The 25,434-nt window shown below is 40.3% G+C and overlaps 1 protein-coding gene across 1 annotated transcript in view; it reads left to right on the plus strand.

Annotated features, from left to right (window-relative positions):
- LOC122790010 (interleukin-12 receptor subunit beta-2-like) overlaps positions 1 to 25,434 on the plus strand; it is a 1,182,445-nt gene that overhangs the window by 1,050,419 nt on the left and 106,592 nt on the right. The window contains exon 8 of the mRNA XM_044057546.1: positions 25,001 to 25,105. Within this exon, the coding sequence (XP_043913481.1) occupies positions 25,001 to 25,105 (105 nt within the window). The remainder of the gene's footprint in view (positions 1 to 25,000; positions 25,106 to 25,434) is intronic.

Genomic DNA, 25,434 nt, shown 5'->3' on the forward strand with positions numbered 1-25,434 from the left:
GTGTTTCTGCTCTGAACACATATCTTGTGTTTCTGCTCTCACCACATAGCTTGTGTTTCTGCTCTCACCACATAACTTGTGTTTCTGTTCTCACCACATAGCTTGTGTTTCTGCTCTGAACACATAGCTTGTGTTTCTGCTCTCACCACATAGCTTGTGTTTCTGCTCTCACCACATAGCTTGTGTTTCTGCTCTCACCACATAGCGTGTGTTTCTGCTCCCACCACATAGCTTGTGTTTCTGCTCTGAACACATAGCTTGTGTTTCTGCTCTCACCACATAGCTTGTGTTTCTGCTCTGAACACATAGCTTGTGTTTCTGCTCTCACCACATAGCGTGTGTTTCTGCTCCCACCACATAGCTTGTGTTTCTGCTCTGAACACATAGCTTGTGTTTCTGCTCTCACCACATAGCTTGTGTTTCTGCTCTGAACACATAGCTTGTGTTTCTGCTCTCACCACACAGCTTGTGTTTCTGCTCTGAACACATAGCTTGTGTTTCTGCTCTCACCACATAGCTTGTGTTTCTGCTCTGAACACACAGCTTGTGTTTCTGCTCTCACCACACAGCTTGTGTTTCTGCTCTCACCACATAGCTTGTGTTTCTGCTCTCACCACATAGCTTGTGTTTCTGCTCTCACCACACAGCTTGTGTTTCTGCTCTCACCACATAGCTTGTGTTTTCCCTCTTGTTCTACCCTTGCTCTACTCTGATGTAATAACTCAGCGGTTAACCTGTCAAATACAACTTATCTAAGACTGAGTCATCATATGCTGATGTACCTCCCATCCTCTTAGTGCAAGGAATCTAGACAAACCTAAAAATAATATGGCAGGGGAACAAAGCCCCAAATATGTGGCAGTTTCTAAATATTGCTTTTATAAACCTAGAAAGTTGGTAGAATAATTTGTCCTGTATTGTTATGCATTTTCTGAAAGCTAGGAAATTTATATCTCAATCATCCTTCATTTATTTTATTTATTTATTTATTTATTTATTTATTTATTTATTTATTGCCATTTGTTAACCTGGTTAGTCCAGCTGGGCTTGTGGCCCATTTTCAGTAGAGACCCGAGGAGAAAAGCACCAAGAAACAATGCAGTTTACAGTAAAATGACACTATATACATTCATAGTATGTTAAGAAATTGGTAATACAATAATAGTAGAAATTCAAGCAGCAAAATGCACACTTGTAGTTGTATCTATCCTACATTTACAGACTAGAGATTTATTTACATATTTACAACAAGAGTTTGGTCAATTAAAATGAGAGTAAAGTAGAGAAGTATCTGCTGGTAGAGGGAATATATTGTTGAGAGTGGGGTTACAGACATGGTTCCCAAGCAGAAGACAGGAGTTAGGTTGGGGCTTGACAAGGTCAGATTTTTGATATTAAGAAGATGATGTTTGAGTTTTTCTTTAAAGTGAGATGGGTGAATGGTGGAACATATGTCTCTAGGAAGTTTGTTCCAAGTCTGGGTAATGGAGTGTTTATATAAGAGTTTGCCTACTGCTTTTTTAGGATGGTAGGTGTGTAGTAGTTGCTGATTGGAAGTGCGGAGAGTGTGAGAAGGTGTGTAGATAGAGATGAAGGAAGAGACAGCGGGGCAAGATGAAGGTTTGTAGAGAATGAAGTGTAATATTTAAAGTCGTGATAGCAACAATAAATTGGGGAATTCAAGCCAGTGGAGGGATTAAAGGGCTAGGCAGTGATGTGTATTGTAAGTAGGGTTTGTGATGAATCTGGCTATCTTGTGGTAAGTTTGTTCATTTAGTGACTTTAGTCCTCAGTGATTTGTCAGCAATCTGCCAGAAAACCATAATTTATGAGGAACATATCAAAAATATGCTCCACACATCTGGACATTTGAGAGGTATGTCAGCTGGTGATCCTCCACTCTAGTAATGTACCTACTGGCTGTCAAAATTTTAAAAGATGCCAGGGCTCTGATTAAAAGTGATGGTGCATTGTGTTTGCCAACAGAAGTGTACAAGTATCTCTATCCTTTCCACTAAATACAACGTATATCTTTGCACCTATCCATATCAATGTTATATACAGAAATCTAATGGATTTTGCATTCACACAGCTGATAAAAAAATAAATCTTCTTTATAGCTTTGTAGAGGGTGAAAAATTCACTAAACTGTCATTGGTCACCCATGTGGATAATAAGTAGATCTGTATAACAACCATAACAAACAACAGTCTGAAAGGAGAAGAAAATACATACATTTGTTTTCAAAATAGCCCATGAATAAATTGGCATAATTGTCTGCAGTGTACTCCCATTGCTGTCCCTACTTGCTGTACATAAATCTAATCGTTAAAAAAAAAAAGAAATTGATTCAAATTAAAACAAACACCAGGACCATCTCCCAAAAATACACTTACCTCAATGATGCCCCAAACGTATGTTTAATTGAAGTATAAAGGGGCTTTACATCCAATGATGTAGTCTAATATCCTTTCTACTAAATGTGTTGTATGTTCCTAATGAAGCCATCCATCCATATCTCCTTTTCCCATTTTGCACATGGGATTGGAGTGTCACTTCTGCAATGGCAATCATCCAGAGCCAAGTTTTACACTGCCAGGTGGCTTGACCTGTCACGGTGGTCCTTCCACACCACTCACTCACATGCACACTCACACCTATAGCCAATTATAATGTCAAATCTACCTACTGCATGTCTTTGGAATGTGGGAGGAAACCAGAGCAATCAGAGGAAACTCACATGAACACAGGGAGGACATGCAGACTCCACAAAAAAGCACCCTAACCGAAAATCGAACCAGGAAACCTCTTGCTGGGAGGTGACAGTGCTATCCGCTCTGCCAGTGTACTGGCCTGTGCTCTTAGTGAATGATGCTAAATAAATCATTTGAGGTTTCAACACTGTTTTTAAACATATAACCATTGCATGCAGACATAGTAGGACTTCTTGGGAGCATAGAGGTGCTCTTATACACTTTAGGGATAGTGTAAAAGTATAGGTCATCTTAATTCTTCATGTATAACCACTGGGCATCTTTAGCCATCAAAAAAGAAAAAAAATAGCGTTTCCCTTCATAAAATGCTAATAGTTTAAATGTCCCCCTTTATAGGTGAACAGGGCAGCAAAAACTACTTAGAAATATTTAACCAATCCATACACATTTTGTATACTGTGCTTTATGCAATATTGTCACAATATTGCCCTTCTTATCAGCCCCATGAATTATAGACTGCTGCTTAATTTCCTTAAATTGCCTGTATTGTCTGCCATTGGGCAAAAGTCAGATTACAACCAGCACATGATTATTTCTTCAGGAAGTTGCCACGGATTCTTTAGCTTCTTTCAAAACCTCCTGGTCAAACACTTTAATGGAGGGAATTATTTGGGCAAAATAAAACTGCACTTTATGTTCAAATCTGGAGCCAGAATGTGCGCATATAACGCAGTTATAGATATTTAAATTTGATTTATCAGTATCAGTTAAGTCATTATCTTCATTAGTAGGGTGTTCCTAGAATTCTTAGAATTGTTTTCCTTTTTAGCTTTTACTTGGGATAATCTCTAAGATGCTACTTTCTACACATTCTAAATACATCTGATATGATGTCAGAAACTGTATGTATTTATTCTGGAACAAATTCAGACAGTACAGAACCAAAATATTCATTTGGTCATAGAATTGTTAACTACAGTTAAATGCAAACTTTTATTCAGTCCACACATTTTTTGTTGGAGGATTTGGAGTTGCAGTCCCCTGCCCCAGAAGTGCCACTTTTAAAACATCTCTAATCCAGTTTATACCTTCTTGTTGCAGTTTATCCTAACACTTATTTCAGTGGCAAAATTATTGTTCAGCTTTGCCTCTACTTACATTCCTTTCAGTGTTGCTAGAATAAAAAGAAACACTAAGGGCACCAACTGAAGAATGTAAAGACGTCTTCCTCACACTGGGGGTTGCTGGGAACTGTCCTTCTTCTGTTAGTTGACTTTCCTCCTTTTTAATTTGTTTTGGGTTTCTTATACTATGACAGGACTGGACCCCATTCCTAAGTCAGGATACAGTTAGAGTTCATGGAATTGGATGGCAGTGGTGCAGCAGTAGCATTGTCCCCTTACAGCAAGAGGTTCTCCGGTTCGATTCTTGGCTGGGGGTGCCTTCAGTGCGGAGTCTGCATGTCCTCCTTGCATTTGTGTGGGTTTTCTCCCGGTACTCCGGTTTCCTCCCATGTTTCAAGGCATACTTCTGGATCATTTCTCCCCTGAAAATTGGCTTCATTCCAAGTCGGACTTTCCTGGTTAACAAATGTTAAATAAATTTAAAAAATTAATATAGTTTCAGTCTTTGTTAGCCAAAAGTACCCTTCATAGCAGCCACAATGTACCCAGAACTGACTCCATCTGTAATTCATGTGGGGTTACATGTATCGGTAGCATACCTAAGTATGACTGGAATGGGGTTACATGTATTGGTAGCATACCTAGGTATGACTGGAACGGGGTTACATGTATTGGTAGCATACCTAAGTATGACTGGAATGGGGTTACATGTATTGGTAACATACCTAAGTATGACTGGAATAGGGTTACATGTATTGGTAGCATACCCAAGTATGACTGGAATGGGGCTACATGTATTGGTAGCATACCTAAGTATGACTGGAATGGGGTTACATGTATTGGTAGCATACCAAAGTATGACTGGAATGGGGTTACATGTATTGGTAGCATACCTAAGTATGACTGGAATGGGGTTACATGTATTGGTAGCATACCTAAGTATGACTGGAATGGGGTTACATGTATTGGTAGCATACCTAAGTACGACTGGAATGGGGTTACATGTATTGGTAGCATACCTAAGTATGACTGGAATGGGGTTACATGTATTGGTAGCATACCTAAGTGCGACTGGAATGGGGTTACATGTACTGGTAGCATATCTAAGTATGACTGGAATGGGGTTACATGTATTGGTAGCATACCTAAGTATGACTGGAATGGGGTTACATGTATTGGTAGCATACCTAAGTATGACTGGAATGGGGTTACATGTATTGGTAGCATACCTAAGTATGACTGGAATGGGGTTACATGTATTGGTAGCATACCTAAGTATGACTGGAATGGGGTTACATGTATTGGTAGCATACCTAAGTATGACTGGAAATTATTTTCAGTAGCTCTTACTATTTTTGGAACTGTATTGGTATCCTTCTTCCACAGTGCTGTTATTTCTGCCTGCAAATTCTGTTATTTTCTAACTTTACTTCTCCCTCTGTACATAAGACACTGTAGTCACTGGGTGTAGCAATTTCAGTGATCAGTTCTACCTGTTGTCTTTTTTCATGGACTACTATATCTGTTTTTTTGCTTCTGTTTTTGAATTGTTGCTATACAGAGTCACATAAGAACCCATTTAGAGAAAACATCTTAATTCATCGTTGATTTGTTGACAACTTATTTTTAATATGGAAAGGCAACAAGGCCATATCTGATTTATTTTTTGAGTTTATATCAAACACATATGTTACCACTCAGCATTATTTGAAAAGCTGTGTGAAATAGACATCAGGGTAGCATATAAAGGGGTTTCAAAACCTAAAGTTATGAATTTAACTAATGATGAACAAGATGTGTAATTGGAACTTACCAACAGTATTGCAATTAGGATTATGAAACCTGATAGTGGGAGGGGTGTTGATCATGGGTCAGCACTCATACACCTCCAAATGTTTGAAGTTTTACATAACAGTGATTATTTTGTTACAGCATCATTGAATGAAGTAAACTTAGTTGTCACAGGATAGATTTATTACTGAAATAATTATTTTTGGAATACCAGTTTAGTTCTGGAGAGATAAGTTATTTAAAAGTGCAAAAACTGTTAATTCCTTCACTATCTGGGATCCAGAAGGTACATAAGTCTGACATAGATCCACCTTTGAGACCAATTGTGGTGATAAGGGTTCTAAAACAGAACCCCTAGCCAAATTTAAAGATCACCACCTCGAAATTTTAAATGACAAAGAATATATGTACTAAAAGGTTTGTAACATTTGCTAAAGTACTTAGCCAAGTGTGATTACAAGAAGAACATAATTTTCCTTAGCAATGATGTGAAGGATTTATTTAGGTCTGTCACTCACGAAGAAGGTATAGGCTTCTTTATGGAAGCCTTAGCTTTAGGCTCTAGACTTTCCCAAGACTATGTTTTATAACACTTGTTGTTGTTGTGTCTTTCGGCTTTTCCCGGTCAGGGGTCGCCACAGCGGAACTCCAGTCCGCTAATGATTGGCAGTAGATTTTTTACGTGCCGAGTTGCCGGCCCTGACGCACAATACGCCCATTCATGCATGTCTCCACACAGAAGATGCTCTAGCTGAGAATCGAATGGGACAACGTCTTACTGTGAGGCAACAACGCTACCGCAGCACCACCACCACTGCAGTTGTGTTTTCACTAATGGAGTTAATTTTGAAAAATAATTTTGTTTGGTTTCAGGGGAAATATTTTAAACAAATAAAATGAAGGGAATGAGACATTGTCAGCCCTGCCCCACTTTTTGCAAGCATTGTGTTGTGGTTATGGGAAACAAAATTTGTGTTTGAATCAACATATCAGAAGTCTATTTACAAATATTTGCTGTATTTGGATGATGTCCTCATTTTATGGAACAATGATACAGAAATACTTGAGATTATTGACTGTATCAATACCACTACCAACCTTTTTTCTTTTACTTTCAATGTGCACACTGAAAGTTATAATTATTTGGATTTATATTTGTATAAAAATAAAGAAAATAAGTGCTAGAATCATCCATTTACAGCAAACCAACGCATTCCAATAGTTTGTTTTACATTTTGAGAACACTCACCCATATTGGCAGAAGAAGAACTTTCTACCCCACAGTCAGAATCAAGTCACACCACAACAAGAACAAATAAGACTCTGTCATTGCCCATGCTGGAGTGAATGACTTGAGACGTACCTCCCTGGACTACATGAAAAGAGACATGGAAGAGCTCTCGGATCATGTGGCCCAGGCAGGTATGACCCTAGCCCTGAGTAGCATCCTGCCTTTGCCCAGAATGATACCACAGTATAAGGACACAATGATTGACTTCAACAACTGGTTAAGCTTCTGGTGTCATTCAAAGGGGATCCAGTATCTGTCTGCCTGAGAATACATGATCTACAAACCACGATGCTTTGCCAGAGATGGTCTGCACCTGTCACCCCTGGGATTCAGGTTACTGGCTAAAGCTCTTGCCACCCCTATAGTGCCTTTCTGAGGCAAGGTTCAAAGGATAAAACCACCACCATAACAGATACAAGCATGCAAAATCTGAAGGTAATGCTACTCAATTCTAGAAGTCTAAACCTCAAAAATGCCCTCTCTTGAGGTACTCCTAAAAATGGAGAACATCGATATCTGTGCAGTAACTGAGATCTGGTTCAAGGCTCCGGAAAGCACCCCTGCAATATCAGGCTACAACTCTTACCACACTTTTCAGCCACAAAACCAAGACCGAAACACTAAAGGTGGAGGAGTGTCCATATTCACCAAGGATAATCACACCTCCAGGCTAGTTGCCCAACACAATGCATCTGAAATTCTCCAGGTGCAACTAACATTAGGTAAGACTGCAATCCAAATTGTAGCTTGCTACAGATCCCCCACCATACCCCAAGATTCTCATTACACCTTTCTAAACATACTGGAAAATATTAAGATACAACCAAACACCCTAATACTGGGGGATTTCAACTATCCTGCCATTAACTGGGAAAACTACTTGGGTACCAACTCCTTTTCCCAACGGTTCTTGGAATTCATAAATTCCAACACCCTGGATCAACTAATCCATTGTCCCACCAGGGGCTCCAATATCCTAGACCTGGTCATTACCAACATGGGAGATAGATGCTCCACACCAGTGGTCACCCCCTCATTGGTCAGGTCTGACCATAAGCAAATAACCCTTGACATCCACATCCCACCCCCACCCCCCAGTAAGGAAAACTCCTTAAAAAACTTCTCCAAAGCCAACTTCATGCTACTGAAGTCAGAAGTGACAAACTTCATGACACCCATGCAGATGGGAACTGAAAGTTCGACTGCAGAATCCTACACTAAGGCACTGTACAAGCACATCCACTCGTGCATGAATCGTGCCATTCCAAATAGAACCAAGATGCTCTCCTCCAAAAAAAGGACGCCAATCTGGTGGTCCCCTGCTATAAACAAACTATACAACAGAAGGAAGAAACTGTTGCAGAAAAGAGGAAAATCCCAGGATGCAAAAACCTCCCTCACCAGCCTCAGTAAGAAGCTGAGATCCCTCATAAAATCCTCCAAAGGTAGTTACGAAAATAAAATTGCCAAAGATTCCAAAGACAACCACAAGTCATTCTATAGTTATGTCAAGAATCTAAATGGTAATGCTCAGATCTGCTCTGAGCTACAACAGAATGGCATTAAATATATTGATCCCAAGGATATTGCCAATATCCTGGCAGATCGATTTAGTGCAAACTTCACCCCCCTCTCACCCCCTAAAGGGCCCGTCTCAATACCAGAAGTAAGCCAAATTCCGGTAATCATGGCCACACAGGTAGAAACCGCACTCTCCAAAGCTAAGAATACAGCATCCATGGGAGCAGATGACATCCCAGCCTGTGTACTACATGAACTACAAAATGAACTGGCACCTCACCTAAGTGTCATGTTTAATCATAGCCTCACCTCAGGCTTTGTGCCCACTGAGTGGCACATAGCTACAGTTATCCCACTCCACAAGGGGGATCTGCCTTGGATCCGGTGAACTACTGTCCCATCAGTCTGACCAGCCTGATCTGCAAGGGCATGGAACACATTATCATGGAACTTATAAATAAAGACATTGGCAACCTTCAAACACTGGACCCCACCCAGTTTGGGTTCGTGAAGGGCCGATCTTGTCTCCTGAATCTGATTGACTTCTTCAAATCAGTCTCCAGAGCTGTGGACGAGGGTAAGGCGGTCCACACAGCCTATCTGGACCTTGCCAAGGCCTTCAACACCATCCCCCACTCTGGAATCATAGATAAACTTACTAAGCTGGGCATAAATCCCTACATCACTCGATGGGTTGCCAACAGATGACTGCAAACTGGGAGCCATTATTGAATCCCCAAATTATGTGGATGTTCTACAAAAGAGCCTTACAGAAACAGATGCCTGGTGCCAGAGCCATGGGCTCAAGCTTAATGCCAAGAAATGTATAGTTATCCCCTTTGGAAATAAACATGTACCTATGAATTACCACATAGGTGGCAGTACACTAAACATCAAAAGTATGATGAGAGACTTAGGGACACAGGTGGACAGTGGTCTCTCTTTCGATAACCACATCGCCACAACAGTCAGGAAATCCTTCTATGTGGCACACCTCATCACTAAGGGCTTTTCATCCAGAAAAAAGGAGGTCATTGTCCCACTGTACTCATCCCTCATTAGACCCATTATAGAGTATAATGCCCCGTTTGGTATGTACCTCACAAGACAACAGCTGGAAAGGCCACAGAAATACCTCACTAAAAGAATCACACGCCTAAAGCAAATGCTATATACTGACCGTCTAAAAAAACTCCAGCTATACTCTGTGGCATATCGTCTACTCAGAGGCGATCTCTGCTTAACATACAAGGCCATGTCAAACCCTGAGCTGTTGGACATGCTCCACTTAAAAAAATCCCAATCCCTCAGAGCCACATGCTCCAGGGATCTAAACCTTGTCATCACAATGAACAAAACATGCTGGAGGGATAGGTTCCTGACTCAGAGACTCCCCATACTCTGGAATAGACTGCCCATACGTGTTAAGCAGAGCACCTCCTTGGCCCTCTTCAAAAGGAACCTTGATGATTGGATGGGAGAAAGGAAATTCACCCCGGGGATCATGTCAGTCGCCCTGCTAGACAGGGGTCCAGAGAAGTAAATATTGTGGGAAGAAATATCTTGGGAATTTTTATGGCTAGGCTTGTATAGGCCCTAGGCTGATAGCCTAGTACCAACCTATGAACCTATAAAAGGCCAGGTGATTAGGCTGTCAGGATTGACTTCTGATGATAGATGTTTGCACACAGAGCTTTCCAGTTTGAAAAGCATGTTTACTGAGAGGAAATATCCCCTACACATGTTGGACGAACATGAAACTTTAATTTGAAATGGTAATTATATTATTTAGCCCATTATTAAAACATCCAGACCTGCAAACAAAAACTACCAAGAAAGACCATGGTATGAATACCAGTTGTGTATTAACATACAACCAGTATTCCCCGACAGTCAGACAAATAATTAAAAAAACTGGAGAGGGGTGTTAGGGGCATTTAAATTGACAGACAAATTGGGTTAAACACCTAAGATAGTATTTTGTAGGGGTAGAAACATCAAAAAGATATTTGAAAAGAATAAAAATCTAGGTATAGAAAAAGGCCATCATGGAAGAATGAGGAAGTGTGGAGCATACAAGGAACGTTGGAGAATGCAAGGAACGTCGATACATTTGTGAGGCTACCAATATGGCTATCGGGGACTACAACAAAGTTCTTTCAGTACATGGCTTATTTCACTGCAATACAAAAGGAGTAATATATGTGGCGTTTTGCTTTTCATGCAGTGCTTTCTATATAGGAAAGATTGAGAATCAACTTAGAAAACGTATTTACCAACACGTAAGGAAAAAAGACAGCTCTAACTCCCTTTTCAGACATTCTAACATCTGTCCCAGTTTTAAGAAGTTTGTTTTTTATATCTTGGAGAATGTCGAGATGAAGGATGGGGGCAGCAACTGGTCATCTTTTTCAGAGTATAGACAGACATTTTGGCAAGTTCTGTTAAATGCTTCACAAACCCCATGGATCAACAATAGAATATCCATTAGTAGTTTACTTGCATTAAAAACAAATGGAATTTAATACAAATAGCCAGTTCCTGAGTTGCACTAGTTTTAATGGCTTTGAGTTTCACATGTTTATAGTTATAATTTTGTAGTTTATATATAAAACGTTTAGAATTAATTTTATAAATGAAATTTATAAATTATTTATAACATTTTACTGTTTTAACTTGTAGGTTTGATGTATGTGGAAATTAAGTATTTTGGGGAAAAGGAAATTTGTCTTTAAATGATGACTTTTGAATGCTGAGGTTTTTTTAATTAACCTCTAATTCTGATTGGTTCTTGTCAGTGATATAAGAGGGAAGTTAAAACTGTGATTTTATCTGATGAAGTTCCATTAAGGCTAATAAAGGAACAAAAACACATCCAAATTCAAGTGTTAGTGGTGTACTTCCTAAAGCTAGATCATAGATTAATAGGTATTTACTAGGCTAATGACCACAAGGGCCTCTTTAAGCCAAGCCATGCATCCCAAATCTCTGACAAGTTCTGATACCCTTAAAGTGCAAGCAGGGGCCTGGGAGATTAACCATTTACAGGTTGCTTGTGTCCATGAGACATAGGTTTCAAACCAGGGATGAATTTCATGTTCCCCTTCCAATTGTCCAAGTTCCACTTGAAATGGATTAGGGAGGAACTCTGCTTCACGTGGATGGGGGAGCCTGTGGTAATGTCTGGGATACATACCTGTCTCTCCAGCAGGTCCTATTTATATCACAGGCAAGGTTTAAGTCTTTAGAATGGGTAATTCTGATGCTGTTTGTTTTGTGGATATGCAGGAGGTCAAGCAGATTGGGGTCTGGCAATGCCCTGTATGCCAGGCATAGATATCCCCTCAAAAGCCTGTAGGAGACAGAACACAGGGATAGGGCCTTGGGGTGGTCTGCATAGGACATTTTACTTACACTGTGCATTCTTTTAGTGAGGAACCTGTCTGGACATTCAAAATGCTGGATATGCCTAGTTAGGTGCATGCCAAAGGGGCATTGTACTCAGTGACAGATCTGATGAATGCCAAATACAGTGGAAAAATGACTTTTGTGGACTTGGATGCCATACCTTTGTTTATAAGTTGTGCAGCTTATAATGATTTCCTCACTACTGTAGACACACAGTGGTTAAAGGCAAGATTACTACCTATGTGTGTCCATAAGTCCCTGACTACTGGGTCAACTCTAAGGGGTGTTTTGTCAGTATGGTAGCTACCAGGGGTGGACGACTTCCCAAAGGATAGTATTATGCATGTCTTGGCGTTTAGTTTTATTCCATGGCTCTGACACCAGTTGTTTGTGTCAGCCCCTCCTAGAGAATATTTGTGTCAGTGTGTGAGATTCAATGGCAGCTCCTAATTTGCAGTCATCTGCAAATTTGGTCAGTCAGAGACCACACTGACATTGGCCTTGACTTCAGAGAAGTAAATGCCAAAAAGAAGCAGTCCAAGGACTGACCCCTGAGGGACTGCACTTGTGACTGGCCTCTTTGTAGAGGTAGACTTCCCAATTCTGGGTCGTGTCTGTGAACCAGCTGGCTATCCCACTGGATGACATACAAGTTTTTACCTAACCTCTTGAGTTTGTCAACAATGCCCGAGTGGTGTTGTCAAATGGCTTGACCAGATCAAGGTAAGCAGTCTTCTTCTTTCGGCTGCTCCCATTAGGGATCGCCACAGCGGATCATCTGTTTCCATTTCTTCCTGTCCTCAGCATCTTGCTCTGTCACACCAACCACCTGCATGTACTCTCTCTCCACATCCATAAACCTTATCTTAGGCCTTCCTCTTTTCCTGTTACCTGGCAGCTTCATCCTTAGCATATTTTCCCCAATATACTCTGCATCCCTCCTCAGCACATGTCCAAACCAACATAATCTTGCCTCTCTGGCTTTGTCTCCAAACCTTCCAACCTGGGCTGACCCTTGAATATACTTATTCCTAATCCCGTCCACCCTCATCGCACCCAGTGCAAATCTTAACATTTTTAACTCTGCCACGTCCAGCTCTGACTCCTGCCTCTTTCTCAATGCCACTGTCTCCAACCCATGTAACATAGCTGGTCTCACTACCCTCTTGTAGACCTTCCCTTTCACTCTTACTGGTACTTGTCTGTCACAAATCACTCCTGACACTCTTCTCCACCCACTCCATCCTGCCTGTACTCTCTTCTTCACCTCTCTTCCACACTCACCATTACTCTGAGCTGTTGATCCCAAGTATTTAAACTCATCCACCTTTGCCACCTCTACTCCCTGCATCCTCACCATTCCTCTATCCTCCCTCTCATTCACCCACATATATTCTGTCTTAGCCCTGCTGACCTTCAGTCCTCTTCTCTCTAGAGCATATCTCCACCTCTCCAGGGTCTCCTCCACCTGTTCCCTACTCTCACTACAGATCACAATGTCATCTGCAAACATCATAGCCCACAGGGACTCCTGTCTGATCTCGTCTGTCAACCTGTCCATCACCATTGCAAATAAGAAAGGGCTCAGAGCTGATCCTTGATGTAATCCCACCTCCAACTTAAATGCATCCATCACTCTCACCGCAGACCTCACCGCTGTCACACTGCCGTCTTACATATCCTGTACCACTCTTACATACTTCTCTGACACTCCCGACTCCCTCATGCAATACTACAACTCCTCTCTAGGCATCCTGTCATATGCTTTCTCTAAGTCTACAAAGACACAATGCAACTCCTTCTGACCTTCTCTGTACTTCTCCATCAACACACTCAGAGCAAACATCACATCTGTAGTGCTCTTTCCTGGCATGAAACCATACTGCTGATCACTAATCATCACGTCCCTTCTTAACCTAGCTTCCACTACTCTTAGATCAAGGTAAGCAGTGTGAACTATTTTGTCCTCATCCATTGTTTTGGTTACCTTCTCAAAGGAGTCCACCAGGTTAAGTAGGCATGATCTGCCCTTGAAGAAACCAAACTTGGATGGATCCAGTGTCTGGAGGTTTACTGTATTTCTTTTGATCATCTCCTTGATAATTCTTTCCACGGCTTTCATGAGGCATGAAGCCTGTTTGGTGGCTAAACTTAAATAGTAATTCCAGAGGGCCTGATACGTCATGTTTCATGTCAGGGCCCATTGATGCAGTGTTCTTGGTCTTAGAGAGAGTATTAAGGATCTGTTTCCTAGTGATAGTAGGGGGAGTTATATTTGATGATATTTCCTGAGGGAAGGTTGAGGGGGAGAAAGGGGTAAAGTTGGAGCTGAATTTATCAGCCGGGAGATTTGCTATATCTTCTGGCTCAGTACAGGTGGCTCCATTTACAATGAGCTATGCGCACAATTGTGTATTGCCTTTGAGGTTGCAGGCATAACAAAGAATGCTTTGTAGTTATTCTTGGCCTGGGAGGTCAAACTTACCTCAGATCTGGCTTTGGTAGACTTTACTTGTCCTCCAAGTTCTTTGGTTAATTTAATGAGTATGTTTATCCTGATGGGTGCTACACCTCCTAATTTTTGCCATGATTTTCTTCCTTCTGTTATACAGCCAATTGATTTTTTGATTCCACCAGGGTGGCTTGTTTTTTGAGGTAGTTCTATACTTCTTCCTGGTGGGTACAGCTGCCTCTATGCAGCTGTTAACATGCTTGTACAGGGTTTCTGTGAACAGTTCTGCATAGGCAGCACTTTTCTCAGGGTTTATGGGGGCTTGAGATTTTGCCAGGTTATCACTTAGTAGCAGGAGGTTAGCCTTAGAGAGGTTCCTGAATATTTTAAGATTTGCTGGGGGTCCAGGATTTATTTTCCCTTCAAAGGAGACCATTTTGTGGTCTGGCCTTACCCGGGAAGAGAATACAGTAGGGGCTGTGCAGCACTCTCCCATATTAGTGAGTACCTGATCCAGTATGGTTGCACCCCTGGTTGTTGTTTTGACTGTCTGGTCCAGGGAGTTTGTGTTTACAAAATCCAGGAGTCTCTGTGCCTCTACATTTGGTGTCATATAGGATTCCCAGTTAATAGTGGGGTTCATAGGTAGGTACTAGGCTATCGGCCTTAGGGCCTATACAAGCCCAGCCAAAAAGGTACCCTGGCTTTTGCCATCCAAGAAAATTATTTTCCTGTGCCACTGACAAGCAGAGCCACAGAAGTGATCCCTGGGCTAAATTTCATATTTCCCATCTAGTCATCAAGATTTTTCTTGAAGAGTGCTAATGAGGAGCTTTGTTTGATATAGATAGGTAGTTTATTCCAGAGTATGGGAAGTCTCTGGGACAGGAATCTATCCCTCCGCCATGTTCTGTTTATTGTGGTGACAAGGTTTAGGTCCCTAGAGCGTGTAGCTTGGAGGGATTGGGATTTCTTTAAGTGGAGCATGTCCAACAGCTCTGGGTTTGACATAGCTTTGTATGTTAGGCAGAGATCACCTCTGAGTAGGTGATATGCGACGGAGTAAAGCTGGAGTTTTTTGAGATGGTCTGTGAAGGGCATCTGTTTGAGGCTGGTAATCCTCTTTGTGAGTAAGAGTGGGTAATTAAAGTCACCCATGAATATGGTATTGGGTTGGATGATTAGTGTTTCTAATAGGTTTAAATATGTGGTATGGATTTCCTGGGTCACAGAGGGGGACCTATAGCTTGCAAGGAAGTGGTATTGGATTTTGGCTGTGGTGATTTGAACATGGAGCAGCTCAAGTGCATTGCCCTGTTTGACCAGCCTTGAAGTATATTTATTTTTGATGTAAATAGAGTCACATCCACCTTTAGTCCCTGCCTGTGAAGTAGCTGGCCTAAATGTGTGGAAGGCATTACAACCTTGCACTGTTGTTGTGCTCTCCATGGCTTTAAACCATGTCTCAGTGACCTCACAGATGTCAGCATTCTCTAGGGTAAAGAGATTTTCTAGGGAGTGGAGTTTTTTGTTTGGGCTCCTAGCATTGAGCAGTAACACCTTTAGATTTTCTTGTTATGTCAGAAGTACTTTCTGTTTGGCATTGCCTAAAAAAGGCACTGTGTGGAGGACAGTGTTTTAACTAATATTCAAAAGCCTAGAGGGGACAGGTGCAGACCTTCCCTGACAAAGCAGCGGGGTCGGTTGATCATCTCCTTCCATGCTGACAAATATTGTACCCCCTTAGAGTGACACCAGAAACTAAGCCAATTATTAAACTCAGTCATCTTTTGTTTGTATTGTGGCATCATCCTCGGAGAAGGTAAAATACTGCTCAATGCTAGGCTCATATCAGCCTGGGGTACATATCCTGAGAGCTTCATGATGTCTCTCTTTTCATATAGTCAAGTGAGGCATGTCTCAGGTCATTTACACCCACATGGACTGTGTTTTTGTCATACTGGAACCTGTGGTACAATGACCTGAGTGTGTGTGCAATGTGGCAGATCCTGGCCCCTTTAAACAACTGACCATGACTTCCTCCTTACTCAGACTGGTGAGAGGGACATCAGTATGTCTCACAATGGAGTCTTCAATGACCAGAATGTTAGATTGTGTGGTGCTTTACCTTATGGGCTTAGGGGTAGAGGGTCCATGAGATGTGGCTCTATGTGTTGATGTGGGTGTTTTGAAAGAGTGCATTTGCGGATACTGAGGGTATTTGGTATGTGTACTTCATCTAAGAGGTCTTTGTGGTTTAGGAAGGTTTCTTTTAAGTGCCTCAGCATATGTGAGTTGATATGTCTGCTTTCAGTTGTGTGTGATGGGTGCGTGTGTATTACTGACAACCTTCTTGACATTAGGAGTACTTTTATGTGAGAGCTTTGCCTCCAGTGACATTGTGTAAATGCATCTCTCACATACAATATCAGTTTGTTTGAGAATTGACTGGTTGTCAGTAAACATGATGCAGTTTCTCCAGTGCCTCGGGATACTCAAATTCACCAAGCCAGTAAGGGAGACATTAGGAAAGTTCATGCCCATGGCAACAGACCCTTTTTTATTGATAGGACAGTTGGAGTGAGAATATCAATTACTGTCAGGAGTCCGGTTTGCAACTATGGGGACAATGCTTGTCACTGCAGACTAGTTGTCCTGTGTGCAACTAGGTATTTGGAGAAATTTCATTTGTGCTTTTACAGGAAAAATGTCACTCAAGGTGTCTGAGTCTGTACAGAGCACTGCCAAATCTTTGAGAGGAAACTAATATGCAGAACCTGAACATTTAAGGATGAAGTATTTATGCAGCTATTCTGAAGTTAGAAACAAATCAATACTTACCAAAAACAAATAGTTACTTGTAAAGACTGATGAAAAGATCCTTGTCTGTAACTCCAAGAAGGCAACAGTGAGTGATGTCTAGTATTTCATGTAAAAAACATCTGTACATCAGTTACCTAGTGGTTCACTTATTCCTTATTTAATCAATAGTCTTATTGGGTGGTAGTGCGCTGTTTACTATTATTTTCTGTAGGCAGACATCCCGGACAGCTTGACTCTGGACAGTGGACAGTTTATCTTTCCACTGTAAACACCTAGCTACTGAGCATCCATGATGGCAATGGAGTGTATGGCCATCTGTCTGTTACCCCTTCTTTCTCAGATCAGGGAGCAGGCAATAAGTGCACATCTTGAGAGTTCCACCCTCCCTAAGGCAAACTGTAGAACCAAGGGAGACACATTACAGATTGTATCTGTACTTAACTAGATCAGGGCATGACCTATCATTTCAGGACAAGACATAGCTTAATGATCTGCTATAAAAACAGCTTTTAGTATTTTTATTTTCTTACTTTATATTCAGCATCTTTTTTTTTACTTTTTGTATTTCATTGTCTAGTATTTTAAATAATTTTTAACCTAGTACCTTTAAGTTTGAATTACCATGAATATCACGACTGTATATAAAGTGCGTGTGTGCAAGCTGTTCTCAGTTGAGAAGTCGTCCTTTTATCTGGCTAAAAGGGCTAAACTGTTGAATAAAATTGAAATTTGTTTCCATTATTTCCTGCTTGTGTTCCCAGTGTAACTGTATATGTGTTTCTTGGTTATTATTTCCTTCTGGTGTTCCCAGTTTAACTGTATATGTGTTCCTTAGTTATTATTTCCTGCTGGTATTCCCAGTGTAACTGTATATGTGTTTCTTGGTTATTATTTCCTGCTGGTGTTCCCAGTGTAACTGTATATGTGTTCCTTGGTTATTATTTCCTGCTTGTGCTCCCAGTGTAACTGTATATGTGTTCCTTTGTTATTATTTCCTGCTTGTGTTCCCAGTGTAACTGTATATGTGTTCCTTTGTTATTATTTCCTGCTGGTGTTCCCAGTGTAACTGTATATGTGTTTCTTGGTTATTATTTCCTGCTTGTGCTCCCAGTGTAACTGTATATGTGTTCCTTGGTTATTATTTCCTGCTTGTGTTCCCAGTGTAACTGTATATGTGTTCCTTGGTTATTATTTCCTGCTGGTGTTCCCAGTGTAACTGTATATGTGTTTTTTGGTTATTATTTCCTTCTGGTGTTCCCAGTGTAACTGTATATGTGTTTCTTGGTTATTATTTCCTGCTGGTGTTCCCAGTGTAACTGTATATGTGTTTCTTGGTTATTATTTCCTGCTGGTGTTCCCAGTGTAACTGTATATGTGTTTCTTGGTTATTATTTCCTGCTGGTGTTCCCAGTGTAGCTGTATATGTGTTTCTTGGTTATTATTTCCTGCTGGTGTTCCCAGTGTAACTGTATATGTGTTCCTTGGTTATTATTTCCTGCTTGTGCTCCCAGTGTAACTGTATATGTGTTTCTTGGTTATTATTTCCTGCTGGTGTTCCCAGTGTAACTGTATATGTGTTCCTTTGTTATTATTTCCTGCTTGTGCTCCCAGTGTAACTGTATATGTGTTCCTTGGTTATTATTTCCTGCTGGTGTTCCCAGTGTAACTGTATATGTGTTTCTTGGTTATTATTTCCTGCTTGTGTTCCCAGTGTAACTGTATATGTGTTCCTTGGTTATTATTTCCTGCTGGTGTTCCCAGTGTAACTGTATATGTGTTCCTTGGTTATTATTTCCTGCTGGTGTTCCCAGTGTAACTGTATATGTGTTCCTTGGTTATTATTTCCTGCTGGTGTTCCCAGTGTAACTGTATACGTGTTTCTTGGTTATTATTTCCTGCTGGTGTTCCCAGTGTAACTGTATACGAGTTTCTTGGTTATTATTTCCTGCTGGTGTTCCCAGTGTAACTGTATATGTGTTTCTTGGTTATTATTTCCTGCTGGTGTTCCCAGTGTAACTGTATATGTGTTTCTTGGTTATTATTTCCTGCTGGTGTTCCCAGTGTAGCTGTATATGTGTTTCTTGGTTATTATCTCCTGCTGGTGTTCCCAGTGTAACTGTATATGCGTTTCTTGGTTATTATCTCCTGCTTGTGTTCCCAGTGTAACTGTATATGTGTTTCTTGGTTATTATTTCCTGCTGGTGTTCCCAGTGTAACTGTATATGTGTTTCTTGGTTATTATTTCCTGCTGGTGTTCCCAGTGTAACTGTATATGTGTTTCTTGGTTATTATTTCCTGCTGGTGTTCCCAGTGTAACTGTATATGTGTTTCTTGGTTATTATTTCCTGCTGGTGTTCCCAGTGTAACTGTATATGTGTTTCTTGGTTATTATTTCCTGCTGGTGTTCCAAGTGTAACTGTATATGTGTTTCTTGGTTATTATTTCCTGCTGGTGTTCCCAGTGTAACTGTATATGTGTTTCTTGGTTATTATTTCCTGCTGGTGTTCCCAGTGTAACTGTATATGTGTTTCTTGGTTATTATCTCCTGCTGGTGTTCCCAGTGTAACTGTATATGTGTTTCTTGGTTATTATTCCCTGCTGGTGTTCCCAGTGTAATTGTATATGTGTTTCTTGGTTATTATTTCCTGCTGGTGTTCCCAGTGTAACTGTATATGTGTTTCTTGGTTATTATTTCCTGCTTGTGTTCCCAATGTAACTGTATATGTGTTTCTTGGTTATTATTTCCTGCTGGTGTTCCCAGTGTAACTGTATATGTGTTCCTTTGTTATTATTTCCTGCTGGTGTTCCCAGTGTAACTGTATATGTGTTCCTTTGTTATTATTTCCTGCTGGTGTTCCCAGTGTAACTGTATATGTGTTCCTTGGTTATTATTTCCTGCTGGTGTTCCCAGTGTAACTGTATATGTGTTCATTGGTTATTATTTCCTGCTGGTGTTCCCAGTGTAACTGTATATGTGTTTCTTGGTTATTATTTCCTGCTGGTGTTCCCAGTGTAACTGTATATGTGTTTCTTGGTTATTATTTCCTGCTGGTGTTCCCAGTGTAACTGTATATGTGTTTCTTGGTTATTATTTCCTGCTGGTGTTCCCAGTGTAACTGTATATGTGTTTCTTGGTTATTATTTCCTGCTGGTGTTCCCAGTGTAACTGCACATGTGTTTCTTGGTTACTATTTCCTGCTGGTGTTCCCAGTGTAACTGTATATGTGTTTCTTGGTTATTATTTCCTGCTTGTGTTCCCAGTGTAACTGTATATGTGTTTCTTGGTTATTGTTTCCTGCTGGTGTTCCCAGTGTAACTGTACATGTGTTTCTTGGTTATTGTTTCCTGCTGGTGTTCCCAGTGTAACTGTACATGTGTTTCTTGGTTATTATTCCCTGCTGGTGTTCCCAGTGTAACTGTACATGTGTTTCTTGGTTATTATTTCCTGCTGGTGTTCCCAGTGTAACTGTATATGTGTTTCTTGGCTATTATTTCCTGCTGGTGTTCCCAGTGTAACTGTACATGTGTTTCTTGGTTACTATTTCCTGCTGGTGTTCCCAGTGTATCTGTATATGTGTTTCTTGGTTATTATCTCCTGCTGGTGTTCCCAGTGTAACTGTATATGTGTTTCTTGGTTATTATCTCCTGCTTGTGTTCCCAGTGTAACTGTATATGTGTTCCTTGGTTATTATTTCCTGCTTGTGTTCCCAGTGTAACTGTATATGTGTTTCTTGGTTATTATTTCCTGCTGGTGTTCCCAGTGTAACTGTATATGTGTTTCTTGGTTATTATTTCCTGCTGGTGTTCCCAGTGTAACTGTATACGTGTTTCTTGGTTATTATTTCCTGCTGGTGTTCCCAGTGTAACTGTATATGAGTTTCTTGGTTATTATTTCCTGCTGGTGTTCCCAGTGTAACTGTATATGTGTTTCTTGGTTATTATTTCCTGCTGGTGTTCCCAGTGTAACTGTATATGTGTTTCTTGGTTATTATTTCCTGCTGGTGTTCCCAGTGTAGCTGTATATGTGTTTCTTGGTTATTATCTCCTGCTGGTGTTCCCAGTGTAACTGTATATGCGTTTCTTGGTTATTATTTCCTGCTGGTGTTCCCAGTGTAACTGTATATGCGTTTCTTGGTTATTATTTCCTGCTGGTGTTCCCAGTGTAACTGTATATGTGTTTCTTGGTTATTATTTCCTGCTGGTGTTCCCAGTGTAACTGTATATGTGTTTCTTGGTTATTATTTCCTGCTGGTGTTCCCAGTGTAACTGTATATGTGTTTCTTGGTTATTATCTCCTGCTGGTGTTCCCAGTGTAACTGTATATGTGTTTCTTGGTTATTATTCCCTGCTGGTGTTCCCAGTGAAACTGTATATGTGTTTCTTGGTTATTATTTCCTGCTGGTGTTCCCAGTGTAACTGTATATGTGTTTCTTGGTTATTATTTCCTGCTTGTGTTCCCAGTGTAACTGTATATGTGTTTCTTGGTTATTATTTCCTGCTGGTGTTCCCAGTGTAACTGTATATGTGTTCCTTTGTTATTATTTCCTGCTGGTGTTCCCAGTGTAACTGTATATGTGTTTCTTGGTTATTATTTCCTGCTGGTGTTCCCAGTGTAACTGTATATGTGTTCCTTGGTTATTATTTCCTGCTGGTGTTCCCAGTGTAACTGTATATGTGTTTCTTGGTTATTATTTCCTGCTGGTGTTCCCAGTGTAACTGTATATGTGTTTCTTGGTTATTATTTCCTGCTGGTGTTCCCAGTGTAACTGTATATGTGTTTCTTGGTTATTATTTCCTGCTGGTGTTCCCAGTGTAACTGTATATGTGTTTCTTGGTTATTATTTTCTGCTGGTGTTCCCAGTGTAACTGCACATGGGTTTCTTGGTTACTATTTCCTGCTGGTGTTCCCAGTGTAACTGTATATGTGTTTCTTGGTTATTATTTCCTGCTTGTGTTCCCAGTGTAACTGTATATGTGTTTCTTGGTTATTGTTTCCTGCTGGTGTTCCCAGTGTAACTGTACATGTGTTTCTTGGTTACTATTTCCTGCTGGTGTTCCCAGTGTAACTGTACATGTGTTTCTTGGTTATTATTTCCTGCTGGTGTTCCCAGTGTAACTGTATATGTGTTTCTTGGTTATTGTTTCCTGCTTGTGTTCCCACTGTAACTGTATATGTGTTTCTTGGTTATTATTTCCTGCTGGTGTTCCCAGTGTAACTGTATATGTGTTCCTTGGTTATTATTTCCTGCTTGTGCTCCCAGTGTAACTGTACATGTGTTTCTTGGTTATTATTTCCTGCTGGTGTTCCCAGTGTAACTGTATATGTGTTTCTTGGTTATTATTTCCTGCTTGTGCTCCCAGTGTAACTGTATATGTGTTTCTTGGTTATTATTTCCTGCTGGTGTTCCCAGTGTAACTGTATATGTGTTCCTTGGTTATTATTTCCTGCTTGTGTTCCCAGTGTAACTGTATATGTGTTTCTTGGTTATTATTTCCTGCTGGTGTTCCCAGTGTAACTGTATATGTGTTTCTTGGTTATTATTTCCTGCTGGTGTTCCCAGTGTAACTTTACATGTGTTTCTTGGTTACTATTTCCTGCTGGTGTTCCCAGTGTAACTGTACATGTGTTTCTTGGTTATTATTTCCTGCTGGTGTTCCCAGTGTAACTGTATATGTGTTTCTTGGTTATTATTTCCTGCTGGGGTTCCCAGTGTAACTGTATATGTGTTTCTTGGTTATTATTTCCTGCTGGTGTTCCCAGTGTAACTGTACATGTGTTTCTTGGTTATTATTTCCTGCTGGTGTTCCCAGTGTAACTGTACATGTGTTCCTTGGTTATTATTTCCTGCTGGTGTTCCCAGTGTAACTGTATATGTGTTCCTTGGTTATTATTTCATGCTGGTGTTCCCAGTGTAGCTGTATATGTGTTTCTTGGTTATTATTTCCTGCTGGTGTTCCCAGTGTAACTGTATATGTGTTTCTTGGTTATTATTTCCTGCTATTGTTCCCAGTGTAACTGTATATGTGTTTCTTGGTTATTATTTCCTGCTGGTGTTCCCACTGTAACTGTATATGTGTTTCTTGGTTATTATTTCCTGCTTGTGTTCCCACTGTAACTGTATATGTGTTTCTTGGTTATTATTTCCTGCTGGTGTTCCAGTGTAACTGTACATGTGTTTCTTGGTTACTATTTCCTGCTGGTGTTCCCAGTGTAACTGTATATGTGTTTCTTGGTTATTATTTCCTGCTGGTGTTCCCAGTGTAACTGTATATGTGTTTCTTGGTTATTATTTCCTGCTTGTGTTCCCACTGTAACTGTATATGTGTTCCTTGGTTATTATTTCCTGCTGGTGTTCCCAGTGTAACTGTATATGTGTTTCTTGGTTATTATTTCCTGCTGGTGTTCCCAGTGTAACTGTATATGTGTTCCTTGGTTATTATTTCCTGCTTGTGTTCCCAGTGTAACTGTATATGTGTTTCTTGGTTATTATTTCCTGCTGGTGTTCCCAGTGTAGCTGTATATGTGTTTCTTGGTTATTATCTCCTGCTGGTGTTCCCAGTGTAACTGTATATGTGTTTCTTGGTTATTATTTCCTGCTTGTGTTCCCAGTGTAACTGTATATGTGTTCCTTGGTTATTATTTCCTGCTTGTGTTCCCAGTGTAACTGTATATGTGTTTCTTGGTTATTATTTCCTGCTGGTGTTCCCAGTGTAACTGTATATGTGTTTCTTGGTTATTATTTCCTGCTTGTGTTCCCAGTGTAACTGTATATGTGTTTCTTGGTTATTATTTCCTGCTGGTGTTCCCAGTGTAACTGTATATGTGTTTCTTGGTTATTATTTCCTGCTGGTGTTCCCAGTGTAACTGTATATGTGTTCCTTGGTTATTATTTCCTGCTGGTGTTCCCAGTGTAACTGTATATGTGTTTCTTGGTTATTATCTCCTGATGCTGTTCCCAGTGTAACTGTATATGTGTTTCTTGGTTATTATCTCCTGCTGGTGTTCCCAGTGTAACTGTATATGTGTTTCTTGGTTATTATTTCCTGCTTGTGTTCCCACTGTAACTGTATATGTGTTCCTTGGTTATTATTTCCTGCTGGTGTTCCCAGTGTAACTGTATATGTGTTTCTTGGTTATTATTTCCTGCTGGTGTTCCCAGTGTAACTGTATATGTGTTTCTTGGTTATTATTTCCTGCTGGTGTTCCCAGTGTAACTGTATATGTGTTCCTTGGTTATTATTTCCTGCTGGTGTTCCCAGTGTAACTGTATATGTGTTTCTTGGTTATTATCTCCTGCTGGTGTTCCCAGTGTAACTGTATATGTTTTTCTTGGTTATTATCTCCTGCTTGTGTTCCCAGTGTAACTGTATATGTGTTTCTTGGTTATTATTTCCTGCTGGTGTTCCCAGTGTAACTGTATATGTGTTTCTTGGTTATTATTTCCTGCTGGTGTTCCCAGTGTAACTGTATATGCGTTTCTTGGTTATTATTTCCTGCTGGTGTTCCCAGTGTAACTGTATATGTGTTCCTTGGTTATTGTTTCCTGCTGGTGTTCCCAGTGTAACTGTATATGTGTTTCTTGGTTCCTAGAGTTAAGCTTTCTGATACTGATTTGCTTCTTTGGATGTGCTACATCCACTAACCAATACAAGTTCTTCACATGGCGCTTTAAGACCCTGTGTTTTTTTTTTTAATGATTACACCATGAAAAAGACTCATGTTTTTTGGGGATAAAATACACTTAAATGAGGTACAATGTCAGCACCAAAGATCTCAGGTTGACTTTCTACTTGTAACAGATGAATGATACTCCTTTCATGTTATTTTTTGAATACAGATGTGTGCTATTTTTATTTTATGTTTTCCCCCCTCCAGATTCCTTTGAGAAGTTCGTTCCATACAGGATATCCGTTTATGCACTGTTCGAAAATGGCAGCTGTGAAAGTCTAATTAATGACTTGGTCTACGCAAAACAAGGAGGTACAGTATCTGTGAGTTACCAGCAGCCATTAATGCAGATTACAGTGAGGTCAGAAGGCCTCTCTCTGACCATGAGATGTTTATGATGTACTTACATTGCAATAGCTTGTTATTACTTAAGAGTGCTGTCTTGACATTCATTCCAGTGACCAGGGTCTTGGGACCCAGCTAAAGTATATTGGTCATGAGATATTGTTACTTTTCTGTTGTCCTTCAAACTACAAAATCCAGCAGCGGTAAATATATTGTGTTTTTTTTTTTTATGAAATGCAATATTAAGAAGAAAGGACCATCTTACATAAATATAACACTTGCTAGGCCTGTTGCAT

This window comes from Protopterus annectens, chromosome 15.part0 (genome assembly GCF_019279795.1).
Source record: "Protopterus annectens isolate FY-2018-M chromosome 15.part0, PAN1.0, whole genome shotgun sequence".
In the NCBI taxonomy this organism is placed as follows: domain Eukaryota; kingdom Metazoa; phylum Chordata; order Ceratodontiformes; family Protopteridae; genus Protopterus; species Protopterus annectens.